Source organism: Pristiophorus japonicus, chromosome 13 (genome assembly GCF_044704955.1).
Source record: "Pristiophorus japonicus isolate sPriJap1 chromosome 13, sPriJap1.hap1, whole genome shotgun sequence".
NCBI lineage: Eukaryota > Metazoa > Chordata > Chondrichthyes > Pristiophoridae > Pristiophorus > Pristiophorus japonicus.
Window position 1 is genome coordinate 69660482 of NC_091989.1, and position 13836 is coordinate 69674317.

The 13836-nt window shown below is 46.9% G+C and overlaps 1 protein-coding gene across 1 annotated transcript in view; it reads left to right on the forward strand.

Moving 5' to 3' along the window:
- Nucleotides 1-13836, forward strand: part of lrmp (lymphoid-restricted membrane protein) — a 165995-nt gene that overhangs the window by 34403 nt on the left and 117756 nt on the right. Inside the window, exon 14 of the mRNA XM_070896766.1 lies at nucleotides 681-824. Within this exon, the coding sequence (XP_070752867.1) occupies nucleotides 681-824 (144 nt within the window). The remainder of the gene's footprint in view (nucleotides 1-680; nucleotides 825-13836) is intronic.

Genomic DNA, 13836 nt, shown 5'->3' on the forward strand with positions numbered 1-13836 from the left:
ATTAAAGAATTGCATTAGACTTCCATTTTCTCCCTTTTGACTTTGGAAAAAATTAAGCTTCATGATGTATATTCTTTGCTTTATTGACTCCCTCCAAAACTTCGCCTAAAAACAACGGCGTCTTCCTGTGACAATTTTCTATTGTGCGCTGGTTTTTCTTAAGTGCCCAGAAGGATTTTTGGGAGTGGTCACACATGGTGTCCTGGGAAAAATGTAAGTTTGTCAAACTTGCATAAATGTGAAAAACTGGCACTGACGTCAGGTTACGCAAAATAATCGTAACTAACGTGAGTTACGCTGACGCGCAAACTTTGGGGAAACTTGGATATTTTAATTTATGCCAAAAAAAGGCGCAGACAACTGGGGAAAATTGAGCCCATAAACCAGAGTCATTTTCAGTTGACTAGTTCAGTTTGCAGACACTTTTAAAACTTTGATATCGTAAGTTGTGCTAAATTCAACGTGTTGGGGTCAGAGTGCAAATCTGTGAGGTGCCCTTAAAATAACTTTTGCATTTGGTTTTCGCTGCCCACCTGATGAGTTTGGGTGTTCTACTGCAGGAAAATAGGAGGAGCATATTTTTTTGAATCCTCGTGTCACGTTATTTTAGGAATACTGTTTTGAAATAACAGCCCAAACGTTCTTTGTGTTTTGTGCATGCTTTTCTTCTTCTTTTAAAGATGAATAGTTACGAATGGTCAAGGGCCTCGCACTGTAACACGACAGCCTTCGATATGTCACTGGACAAGGAGGTGCTGATGTTGCTGCAGGGATCTGGGCCAGAGCAGGCAGCTGTGCAATTCAAAATGATCACAAGACAGATGGTAAGAACATAAGAAATAGAGTAGGCCACATGGCCCCTCGAGCCTGCGCTGCCATTTAATAAGATCATGGCTGATTTGATCTTGGGCTCAGCTTCACTTCCCTGCCCACTCCCCATAACCCTTCACTCCCTTATCATTCAAAATCTGTCTATCTCCACCTTAAATATATTCAAAGACCCAGCCTTCACAGCTCTTTGGGGCAGAGAATTCCATAGATGTATGACCCTCAGAGAAGAAATTCCTCCTCCATTTCTGTTTTAAATGGGTGACCCCTTATTCTGAAACTATACCCCCTAGTTTCAGATTCTCCCACGAGGGGAAACATCCTCTCTGCATCTACCTTGTCGAGCTCCCTCAGTATCTTGTACGTTTCAGTAAGATCATCTCCTCTTCTTCTAAACTCCAATGAATATAGACCCAACCTGCTCAACCTTTCTTCATAAGACAACCCCTTCATCTCAGGAGTCAACCTAGTGAACCTTCTCTGAACTGCCTCCAATGCAAGTATAATCTTTCCTTAAATAAGGAGACCAAAACTGTACGCAGTACTCCAGGTGTGGTCTTACCAACAGTTGTAGCAGGACTTCCCTGCTTTTATAAGAGAGGCGGGAGTCGAGAGAGGCAGCGGCCTATAAAAGGCTCAGCAGTCCGGGGAGCGTCGACAGAGGCGGGAGTCGAGAGAGGCAGCGGCCTATAAAAGGCTCAGCCGTCCGGGGAGAGTCGAGAGAGGCGGGAGTCGAGAGAGGCAGCGGCCTATAAAAGGCTCAGCAGTCCGGGGAGCGTCGACAGAGGCGGGAGTCGAGAGAGGCAGCGGCCTATAAAAGGCTCAGCAGTCCGGGGAGCGTCGAGAGAGGCGGGAGTCGAGAGAGGCAGCGGCCTATAAAAGGCTCAGCAGTCCGGGGAGCGTCGAGAGAGGCGGGAGTCGAGAGAGGCAGCGGCCTATAAAAGGCTCAGCCGTCCGGGGAGCGTCGAGAGAGGCGGGAGTCGAGAGAGGCAGCGGCCTATAAAAGGCTCAGCAGTCCGGGGAGCGTCGAGAGAGGCGGGAGTCGAGAGAGGCAGCGGCCTATAAAAGGCTCAGCAGTCCGGGGAGCGTTGAGAGAGGCATGACTTGTGCAGCTACAGCTGAGAGAAGTCAAAAAAGAAGTAGAAAGAAATCAAAAGGTGATGTCACAGCCAACGTGGTAAATGATTGGCTGCTGATTGGTGAGTAGTTTTTCTTTTTCTTTATTAGTCAGTAACTTTTAACATTGTTGTTGGCAATTTAAGTGTATCTAAGGGTTAAGTCATGGCAGGACAGCTCGGTCATGTGATATGCTCCTCCTGTACCATGTGGGAACACGGGGACAATACCAGTGTCCCTGACGGCTACATGTGCGGGAAGTGTGTCCACCTCCGGCTACTGACGGTCCGCGTTGCGGAGTTGGAGCTGAAGGTGGATTCACTCTGGAGCATCCACGATGCTGAGAATGACGTGAGTATCACGTGTAGCGAGTTGGTCTTACCGCAGGAGAAGGGTCCACAGCCAGCGAGGGAATGGAAGACCAGCAGGAAGAGTAGTGCAAGGAAGGTAGTGCAGGGGTCCCCTGTGGTCATCCCACTGCAAAACAGATACACTGCTTTGAGTGCTGTTGAGGGGGATGACTCATCAGGAGCGGGCAGCAGCAGCCAAGTTCATGGCACCGTGGCTGGCTCTGTTGCACAGGAGGGCAGGAAAAAGAGTGGGCGAGCGATAGTGATAGGGGATTCAATTGTAAGGGGAATAGATAGGCGTTTCTGCGGCCGCAACCGAGACTCCAGGATGGTATGTTGCCTCCCTGGTGCAAGGGTCAAGGATGTCTCGGAGCAGGTGCAGGACATTCTAAAAAGGGAGGGAGAACAGCCAGTTGTCGTGGTGCACGTTGGTACCAATGACATAGGTAAAAAAAGGGATGAGTTCCTACGAAATGAATTTAAGGAGCTAGGAGCTAAATTAAAAAGTAGGACCACAAAAGTAGTAATCTCGGGATTGCTACCAGTGCCACGTGCTAGTCAGAGTAGGAATCGCAGGATAGCTCAGATGAATACGTGACTTGAGCAATGGTGCAGCAGGGAGGGATTCAAATTCCTGGGGCATTGGAACCGGTTCTGGGGGAGGTGGGACCAGTACAATCCGGACGGTCTGCACCTGGACAGAATCGGAACCAATGTCCTCGGGGGAGTGTTTGCTAGTGCTGTTGGGGAGGAGTTAAACTAATTTGGCAGGGGGATGGGAACCAATGCAGGGAGATAGAGGGAAACAAAAAGGAGGCAAAAACAAAAGACAGAAAGGAGATGAGGAAAAGTGGAGGGCAGAGAAACCCAAGGCAAAGAACAAAAAGGGCCATTGTACAGCAAAATTCTAAAAGGACAGAGGGTGTTAAAAAAACAAGCCTAAAGGCTTTGTGTCTTAATGCAAGGAGTATCCGCAATAAGGTGGATGAATTAACTGTGCAAATAGATGTTAACAAATATGATGTGATTGGGATTACGGAGACGTGGCTCCAGGATGATCAGGGCTGGGAACTCAACATCCAGGGGTATTCAACATTCAGGAAGGATAGAATAAAAGGAAAAGGAGGTGGTGTAGCATTGCTGGTTAAGGAGGAGATTAAGGCAATAGTTAGGAAGGACATTAGCTTGGATGATGTGGAATCTATATGGGTAGAGCTGCAGAACACCAAAGGGCAAAAAACGTTAGTGGGAGTTGTGTACAGACCTCTAAACAGTAGTAGTGATGTTGGGGAGGGCATCAAACATGAAATTAAGGGTGCGTGCAATAAAGGTGCAGCAGTTATAATGGGTGACTTTAATATGCACATAGATTGGGCTAACCAAACTGGAAGCAATGCGGTGGAGGAGGATTTTCTGGAGTGCATAAGGGATGGTTTTTTAGACCAATATGTCGAGGAACCAACTAGGGGGGAGGCCATCTTAGACTGGGTGTTATGTAATGAGAGAGGATTAATTAACAATCTCGTTGTGCGAGGCCCCTTGGGGAAGAGTGACCATAATATGGTGGAATTCTGCATTGGGATGGAGAATGAAACAGTTAATTCAGAGACCATGGTCCAGAACTTAAAGAAGGCTAACTTTGAAGGTATGAGGCGTGAATTGGCTGGGATGGATTGGCAAATGATACTTAAGGGGTTGACTGTGGATGGGCAATGGCAGACATTTAGAGACCGCATGGATGAACTACAACAATTGTACATTCCTGTCTGGCATAAAAATAAAAAAGGGAAGGTGGCTCAACCGTGGCTATCAAGGGAAATCAGGGATAGTATTAAAGCCAAGGAAGTGGCATACAAATTGGCCAGAAATAGCAGCGAACCTGGGGACTGGGAGAAATTTAGAACTCGGCAGAGGAGGACAAATGGTTTGATTTAGGGCAGGGAAAATGGAGTATGAGAAGAAGCTTGCAGGGAACATTAAGACGGATTGCAAATGTTTCTATAGATATGTAAAGAGAAAAAGGTTAGTAAAGACAAACGTAGGTCCCCTGCAGTCAGAATCAGGGGAAGTCATAACGGGGAACAAAGAAATGGCGGACCAATTGAACAAGTACTTTGGTTCGGTATTCACGAAGGAGGACACGAACAACCTTCCGGTTATAAAAGGGGTCGGGGGGTCTAGTAAGGAGGAGGAACTGAGGGAAATCCTTATTAGCCGGGAAATTGTGTTGGGGAAATTGATGGGATTGAAGGCCGATAAATCCCCAGGGCCTGATGGACTGCATCCCAGAGTACTTAAGGAGGTGGCCTTGGAAATAGTGGATGCGTTGACAGTCATTTTCCAACATTCCATTGACTCTGGATCAGTTCCTATGGAGTGGAGGGTAGCCAATGTAACCCCACTTTTTAAAAAAGGAGAGAGAAAACAGGGAATTATAGACCGGTCAGCCTGACATCGGTAGTGGGTAAAATGATGGAATCAATTATTAAGGATGTCATAGCAGTGCATTTGGAAAGAGGTGACATGATAGGTCCAAGTCAGCATGGATTTGTGAAAGGGAAATCATGCTTGACAAATCTTCTGGAATTTTTTGAGGATGTTTCCAGTAGAGTGGATAAGGGAGAACCAGTTGATGTGGTATATTTGGACTTTCAGAAGGCGTTCGACAAGGTCCCACACAAGAGATTGATGTGCAAAGTTAGAGCACATGGGATTGGGGGTAGTGTACTGACATGGATTGAGAACTGGTTGTCAGACAGGAAGCAAAGAGTAGGAGTAAATGGGTACTTTTCAGAATGGCAGGCAGTGACTAGTGGGGTACCGCAAGGTTCTGTGCTGGGGCCCCAGCTATTTACACTGTACATTAATGATTTAGATGAGGGGATTAAATGTAGTATCTCCAAATTTGCGGATGACACTAAGTTGGGTGGCAGTGTGAGCTGCGAGGAGGATGCTGTGAGGCTGCAGAGCGACTTGGATAGGTTAGGTGAGTGGGCAAATGCATGGCAGATGAAGTATAATGTGGATAAATGTGAGGTTATCCACTTTGGTGGTAAAAACAGAGAGACAGACTATTATCTGAATGGTGACAGATTAGGAAAAGGGGAGATGCAAAGAGACCTGGGTGTCATGGTACATCAGTCATTGAAGGTTGGCATGCAGGTGCAGCAGGCGGTTAAGAAAGCAAATGGCATGTTGGCCTTCATAGCAAGGGGATTTGAGTACAGGGGCAGGGAGGTGTTGCTACAGTTGTACAGGGCATTGGTGAGGCCACACCTGGAGTATTGTGTACAGTTTTGGTCTCCTAACCTGAGGAAGGACATTCTTGCTATTGAGGGAGTGCAGCGAAGGTTCACCAGACTGATTCCCGGGATGGCGGGACTGACCTATCAAGAAAGACTGGATCAACTGGGCTTGTATTCACTGGAGTTCAGAAGAATGAGAGGGGACCTCATAGAAACGTTTAAAATTCTGACGGGGTTAGACAGGTTAGATGCAGGAAGAATGTTCCCAATGTTGGGTAAGTCCAGAACCAGAGGTCAGTCTAAGGATAAGGGGTAAGCCATTTAGGACCGAGATGCGGAGGAACTTCTTCAGCCAGAGAGTGGTGAACCTGTGGAATTCTCTACCACAGAAAGTTGTTGAGGCCAATTCACTAAATATATTCAAAAAGGAGTTAGATGAGGTCCTTACTACTCGGGGGATCAAGGGGTATGGCGAGAAAGCAGGAATGGGGTACTGAAGTTGAATGTTCAGCCATGAACTCATTGAATGGCGGTGCAGGCTAGAAGGGCCGAATGGCCTACTCCTGCACCTATTTTCTATGTTTCTATGTTTCTATGTTCCACCTGATTGGTGCAGTCCAGTTTGGCGCTGTGAAGAAGGCAGAAATTACAGCCTTGATCCATAGCGTCAGCTGTGGCCCAATGGGTAGCACTCTCTCCTCTGTCAGCACATTGTAGGTTCAAGCCCGAGTCCAAGGACTTTGGGCATTATTAGGCAAATTTTAATATCAGTACTGTGCAACAACTGTAAAACAGAGTGTGCATTTATATAGCACCTTTCACAACTATGGGCTATCCCAAAATGCTTTACAGCTAAATTACTTTCAGATGTGGCAGCCATTTTCTACACATCGATCCCATAAACAACAATGAGAAATGATCAGGAAATATATATATCGGTGTTGGTTGAGCAATAAATATTGGCCAGGAAAGCTCCGCTTCTCTTCAATAGTGACCTGGGATCTTTTACATCAACCTGATGGTGCAGATAGGGCCTCGGTTTAACATCTCATCCGAAGGAGTTACCTTCGGCAGTGCAACACTCCCTCAGTACTGCAGTGGAGTGTCGGCCTAGATTATGTGCTCAAGTCGTGAAGTGGGACTTGAGTTCACAACCTTCTGAGGCTACCAACTGATCCACACTGGTACTAGAATGTTGCTCTGAAACTTTATTTCCTAGGAGGCAAAGCTTACTGCCTGGATTCTCCAGGCTGGAAGTTCCCAATCTATCTGCTACAACATACTGGGCCTCAGATTCTCCATCACCCAAAATTAAAATGTTGTTAAATATTTTGGACTCCAAGAAAGGACATTCATTTATATGGTATCTTATCACATGCTCCGAATGCTCCAAAGCACTTCACATCGAATAAATTCAAGCGTAGTCATTGTCTATTTATAGGAAAACATGGCAGACAATTTATTTTCTGTTCCAGTGGTGTGTGCAGTACTGGTCGAGAGAAGTCCAATCATCACCACTTCAGGGCAACGAGGGACGGCCCACCAGAAAGTGATGGTGGACCTTCTTGAATAACTGCAATCCTTGTGAAGGTGCTGGGTAGAGAATTGCAGGTCGTTGACCCACCAGCGATGAAGGAATGGTAACCAGTGTCTGAGTCAGAATGGTGTGAGACTTGGAGTTATAACGTGCTGCTTCTTGTCCGTCTCACTGGTTGAGGCTGTGGACGAGGAAGATGGTGTCACAGTAGGGTCCCACAGAGCAAATGAGACGAATGCCTTGGTTTCAAAATTCTCATCCTTGTTTCTAAATCCCTCCATGGCCTCGCCCCTCCCTTTCTTTGTAATCTCCTCCAGCCCTACAACCTTCCCCCCCCCCCCCCCCCCCCAGATGTCTGCGCTCCTCTAATTCTGTCCTCTTGAGCATCCCTGATTATAATCGCTCAACCATCGGTGGCCGTGCCTTCTGTTGCCTAGGCCCCAAGCTCTGGAACTCCCTGCCTAAACCTCTCCGCCTCTCTACCTCTTTCTCCTCCTTTAAGACGTTCCTTAAAACATATCTCTGACCAACCTGCCCTAATTTCTCCGTATGCGGCTCGGTGTCAAATGTTTTGTCTCATAATACTCCTATGAAGCGCCTTGGGACGTTTCACTACGTTAAAGGCGCTATATAAATATAAGTTGTTGTTCAACTGTTTCTGGCAGGGCTGCTTGAGTGACGGGCATTTTCGATAATGCTTTTTGGGAAACATATAACTGGAGAACACCTCAGGTAATGGTAGTGCTGTTTGTAGTCACACACACAGGTAACCCAGTTCCTCCCAGTGTGGTATGTGCTGCAAGATGTTCCAGAGTGAAGTTAAATACTGTGAAGACAATAAATATACTTGTGATAAGCTGTGGTTCAAGTTTGACAACCTATGAATTCGGGAAACTACTGTGACATCTTTGCATTGGTGGTCGTGAATTATTCTTTGTACACGACAACATTTCGCTTGTCGCGCCTTCACTCTCCTGTCTTGAAGGTGGTGACTTTATCTGAGGTATAGTCTTATAGCGAGCATGGCCATACTGTGTGGGAGCCTGCACAGTAACACTGAAGCCAAATACTGCGGGTGCTGGGAATCTGAATTAAACCCAGAAAATGCTGGAAGCACTCAGCGGGTCAGGCAGCGTCTGTGGAGAGAAAGTTAACGTTTCAGGTCGATGACCTTTCGTCAGAACTTGAAGGAGTTGGAGATTTAACAGTTTATAAGCAAGTCCCGAGCCAGTGACAAACTGTTCTTTGCTTCCCCTGCACCCGACCTTTCCCTAGTGAGTTCCACAATCTCATGCTCTGAATTTTCTCCTGAGTTCCTTATCGGATTTATTGGTGACTATTTTAAATTTATGGCTCCCAGATTTGGACACACACTCAAATGGACACATCTATACATCTACCCTATTGAACACACTCAGAATTAAAAAAAAAAAAATGGGCCAGCCTGTCAAGACTTGTCCTCAACTGACCTCTGTACACACATCTGCTGCCGTGGTCATTCAGTAACAGTTGGGACCAGGAATCCCGGTTCAGATCCCCTCACTGAACACTGAAGCTAACTCGTTGCTCCCATCATACGAGACTAGTCTGCTTGGCATAAGCAGAGATCAAACCTGCAACCTCCTCCTGTATGGCCCAATGCCATGTCTGTGTATTTACACAATCACTTCTTGAAGGAGCTTTTCAATTGTTGCTGTAAGATATTTTTTCACAAATTGCAAAAACTCTCTTCGAGTCAAATAATTGGGGTTTCTTTTCTTTTATTCATTCATTCGGATGTGGGCGTCCCTGGCAAGGCCAGCATTTATTGCCCATCCCTAATTGCCCTTGAGAAGGTTGTGGTGAGCCGCCGCCTTGAACCACTGCAGTCCGTGTGGTGAAGGTACTCCCACAGTGCTGTTTGGGAGGGAGTTCCAAGATTTTGACCCAGCGACAATGAAGGAACGTCGATATATTTCCAAGTCATGATGGTGTGTGACTTGGAGGGGAAAGTGGAAGTGGTGGTGTTCCCATGTACTTGCTGCCATTGTCCTAGGTGGTAGAGGTTGCGGGTTTGGGAGGTGCTGCCGAAGAAGCCTTGGCAAGTTGCTGCAGTGCATCTTGTAGATGGTACGCACTGCGGCTACGGTGCACCGGTGGTGGAGGGAGTGAATGTTTATGGTAGTGCCAATCTAGCAGGTTGCTTTGTCCTGGAAGATGTCGAGCTTCTTTAGTGTTGTTGGAGCTGCACTCATCCAGGCAAGTGGAGAGTATTCCATCACATTCCTGACTTGTGCCTTGTAGATGGTGGAATTGCCCTTGAGAAGGGCCCTGGAGTCACACATAGGCCAGACGGGGTAAGGACGGCAGCTTTCCTTCACTATAGGACAGCAGTGAACCAGATGGGTTTTTACAACAATCCGATTGTTTCATGGTCACATTTACTGACACTAGCGTTACCTTTCCATTTAAATTTCCCAGCTGCCCTGGTGGGATTTGAACTCTTGTCTCTGGATCATTCGTCCAGGTCTCTGGATTACTCTATCATCATCATTGGCAGTCCCTCGGAATCGAGGAAGACTTGCTTCCACTCCTGAAGTGAGTCCTTAGGTGGCTGAACAGTCCAATTCGAGAGCCACAGACTCTGCCACAGGTGGGACAGATAGTCGTTGAGGAAAGGGTGGGTGGGACAGTTTTGCCGCACGCTCTTTCCACTGCCTGCACTTGATTTCTGTATGTTCTTGATGATGAGACTCGAGGTGCTCAGCGCCCCTTCGGATGCACTTCCTCCACATAGGGTGGTCTTTGGCCAGGGACTCCCAGGTGTCAGTGGGGATGTCGCACTTTATCAGGGAGGCTTTGAAGGTGTACTTGTAACGTTTCCGCTGCCCACCTTTTGGCTCATTTGCCGTGAAGGAGCTCCAAGTAGAGCGCTTGTTTAGGGAGTCTCGTGTCTGACATGTGGACTATGTGGCCTGCCCAGTGGAGCTGATCAAGTGTGGTCAGTGCTTCAACGCTGGGGATGTTAGCCTGAATGAGGACGCTGTTGTTGGTGCGCCTGTCCTCCCAGGGGATTTGTAGGATCTTGTGGAGACATTGTTGATGGTATTTCTCCAGCAACTTGGTGTCTACTGTACATGGTCCATGTCTCTGAGCCATACAGGAGCCATACTAGTCCGGTGACATAACCACTATGCAACCAGTACTCAAAATCCCCTTTCGAATCCAGGGCGATTTGTGATTAGTCAAATGACATCGCAGTTCGAACTGTAGTAGGGCAAAAATCACCTGTCTAAACTAGTACATGGCCCATGCAGCACTGATGTCAGCAAATGCTACCAACAAAGAGAAATCGACTCCTGGAATGGATTTCTGACAGCAGTTTTGGAGATGGAAGTCCTAGAATTATTTAAACAGTTGGATGAGGCAATCGGAAGATTGTAGGGTCTTTCTGGGTGGGTGGCCTTCCACATCCATATTTACCTTGTAATCTTGGGGATCATTATCATTCCTCTGCCCGTTTGTGTGTCCGGTAATTTGCACTCGCACACTAATGTCGAAGCAATGCAAGGTGAACATTCAACTGCAAAATAGCTCCAGTCTCTCATAATATTGCACCTTGCAATATTCTAAAGTCTCTGTTAGCATAGCTACCTCTCAAGTGGTAACCTGTGACAAAACCATTATCTGTGCTATTGTGTATCTGCCACAGTTGGCTATGGTAGCGGACTCTACTATTCTCCTGGCTGGCCGTCTATCTTCCACCCTCCTTCAACTTGAGCTCATCCAAAACTCTGCCCATATCCCAACTCTCCTGTTCACCCCAGCTAACATACAGTGGCTCCCTGTACATCAGTGCCTCCATCTTAAAATTCTTATCCACGTGTTCAAATCCCTCTCTCGCCTTGCCCTTCCCTATCTCTGTAAGCTCCTCCAGCCCCGCAACCTTCCAAAAACACTGGGCTAGACTTTCCACTTCATATCGCCCAAAACGGACCTCTATCGCCCATTTTGAGCAAAAAGTGGAAACTAGGCCCAAAATATCGTCGGAAAAACAGGCCCCTAAGTTTCCACTTTGATTGCCGAGATGATCGCCCACGCAAGGCCCATCCCAAGTTTCGACACCTAGCATGCACATTGCTGGGCTGATGCAAGGCCCAAAAGAGTGCTCAAAAATAGTTGCTTTTTCAGGGCCTTACAGAGGGAAATGGGCACTACGGACACCATTTTTAACTTCAGAGGAAGGGTGGAGAATTAGTTCTGAGTTATTTAGAGAGGAAAATTGACGACAATTGTACTCAAATTTTGGACAGGGAATATAAATAGGTATTATCAACTTTTTTATGCTAAATAGATCTCATTTATTGGAATAATTTAGTAAATAGCTTTTACATAGTGAAGTTATTTAATGATATTGTTGGGGCCGATCAAACTGGCTGGTACAGAGAGGGCAGACTACAGCGATTAGAGAGATTATTAAAATTAGTGAAAGTAATTATTGATAGTGATTATTGAGCCTATGCTTTCCCTGCCTTTAATTGCAACTGCTCACACACTTGTTACTGAAAAAATCAATCGAAGAGGTGGCACAGTAATGCGTAGACTGAGACGAAGACAGAGGAGGAGACCGTATAGCCAACGAAGGTACTTGGAGAAGCAATCCTACCTGAACTTGTCTGAAAATGCTTGTCTTAGGAGGCTACGATTCCGGAAGGAGGTCATCGATGAGATATGTCAACTCGTCAAGGATGATCTGAAGCCTTCCAGCACCATCAGAACCGCACTGTCCATTGAGGTGAAGGTTACTGCTGCCCTAGCCTTTTACACATCGGGATCTTTTCAGGCTTCAGCTGGCGACATCTGCCATATCTCTCAGCACGCCACACACTGCTGCATTTGACAGGTGACTGAAGCCCTTTACGCTCGCAGGATGGACTTCATAAGCTTCCCAATGATCAGGGAGGCACAGACCGAGAGGGCTTTGGGTTTCTCAAGGATAGCAGACTTCCCCAAGGTGCAGGGAGCAATAGACTGCATGCACATTGCCCTGAAAGCACCCTTAAAGAACGCAGAGGTGTTTCGTAACAGAAAGGGGGTCCACTCCCTAAATGAGCAGCTTGTTGTCGACCACAATCAAACAATTACGGCCGTAAATGCTACATTTCCTGGCAGCATCCATGATGCGCACATCTTACGTGAAAGTGCTATCCCTGACCTGTTTGCCAATCAGCCAGAAGGTCACAGTTGGATGCTGGGGGATAAAGGATATGGCCTTGCCAGTTGGCTCATGACCCCTCTGCGTAATCCTGTCACTGAAGCACAGAAACGATATAATGAAAGTCACATAGCGACTCGCAACATCGTTGAAAAGACAATTGGAGTTCTAAAGCAGCGATTCAGATGCCTGGATCATTCCGGAGGCAGCCTGCAGTACCACCCTGATCAGTTCGCAGAGTTTATTGTTGTGTGTTGCATGCTACATAACCTAGCTATAAAGAGAGGACAGATAATGCCAGATCATGCTGCCGGTCCACCTCCAGAAGGAGATGAGACAGAAGAGGCAGCCGGTGAGGATGAAGAGGAGGAACAGGCGGGAGAGGATGCGGGTGAGGACATAGGGGAGTTTAATCAGCCTGGTGATCTAGCACCGGTACCACCTCACCTTTCCCGAAGACAGGTAGCCAGTGGCAGTTACACGGCCGCTAAGCTTTTGCGTCAGCAGCTTATTAATGAATGCTTCGCATGACCCATTGTTGTTATTCAAACGTTCAATTACAGTTACGGTTAATCAAAAGTTTCATTTGCGTGGTTAAACTGAATAAACAAACAGTTCAGCATGAGAAACTGTACATTGTAAAATTTATGTAAATAAGAGAGAAGGTACAAAAGTTTTAGAAAAATATTTTTTTTATTAACAGACACACAATTTTTTAAACAACTAATGAACAACACCCACCCTCCAACCCCCCACACCCCGCATCAACCCACCCTTCCCTCAAAATCCCCAAACCGTTACAAGAAGAAATTTACAGAACAAGTGGCCATTTAAGTAATGATAACAAGTGGCCATTTCAATCATGACAACAAGTGACCATTTAAGAGAGAATGGAAAGTGAACAGTTAAGTAATTAACAAGTGAACATTTAACTAGTGAATAATATTGGCTAATTTAGTGGCAATAACACGAACAATTACAGTAACAAGAACGAGTATAACAGCAAGTGAACATTTTAAAACAAGTGAACGACATAGAAAAGGACTTCCCCCCCCCCCCCCCCCCCCCTCCCTACCTGCGGCCACGTTTCCCTCCAGATCCTGTCCCACCCCATGTTCGCATCCCACCCGCCCGTTTTGGTCTACGCAGACCGACACCAAGACGTTGTGCAGAGTGGAATGTCAAGACTTCCTGCCGTGGTGGAGGTGACGGAGAGGAAGCGGAAGCCTGAGGCTCTACTTCCTAATCCGGAGGAACTGTGCCCTCCGTACTCGCTTGCATGGTAGGAGTCTCGCTGCGAGCCGACACGACACCTTGGGGTGCAGCGCCGTGTCCAGCCATCAACGCTTGCCATAGGGCATTTATTGTGGCTGTCTGCTGCCGAATAGCCTCCAAGGTCCATCTTGCAATCAGTGACTGCTCAGAAGACCAGTTGGAGAAATTCTGCGGGAACTCGTTCCAGGATGCTGGAAACTGGCTCCAGTTCGCAGAGAACCGGCTCCAGTTCGCAGAGAATCCCTCGAACCCCTGGATAAGGTCGCGACCGATCGACTGTCTCCCTGCACA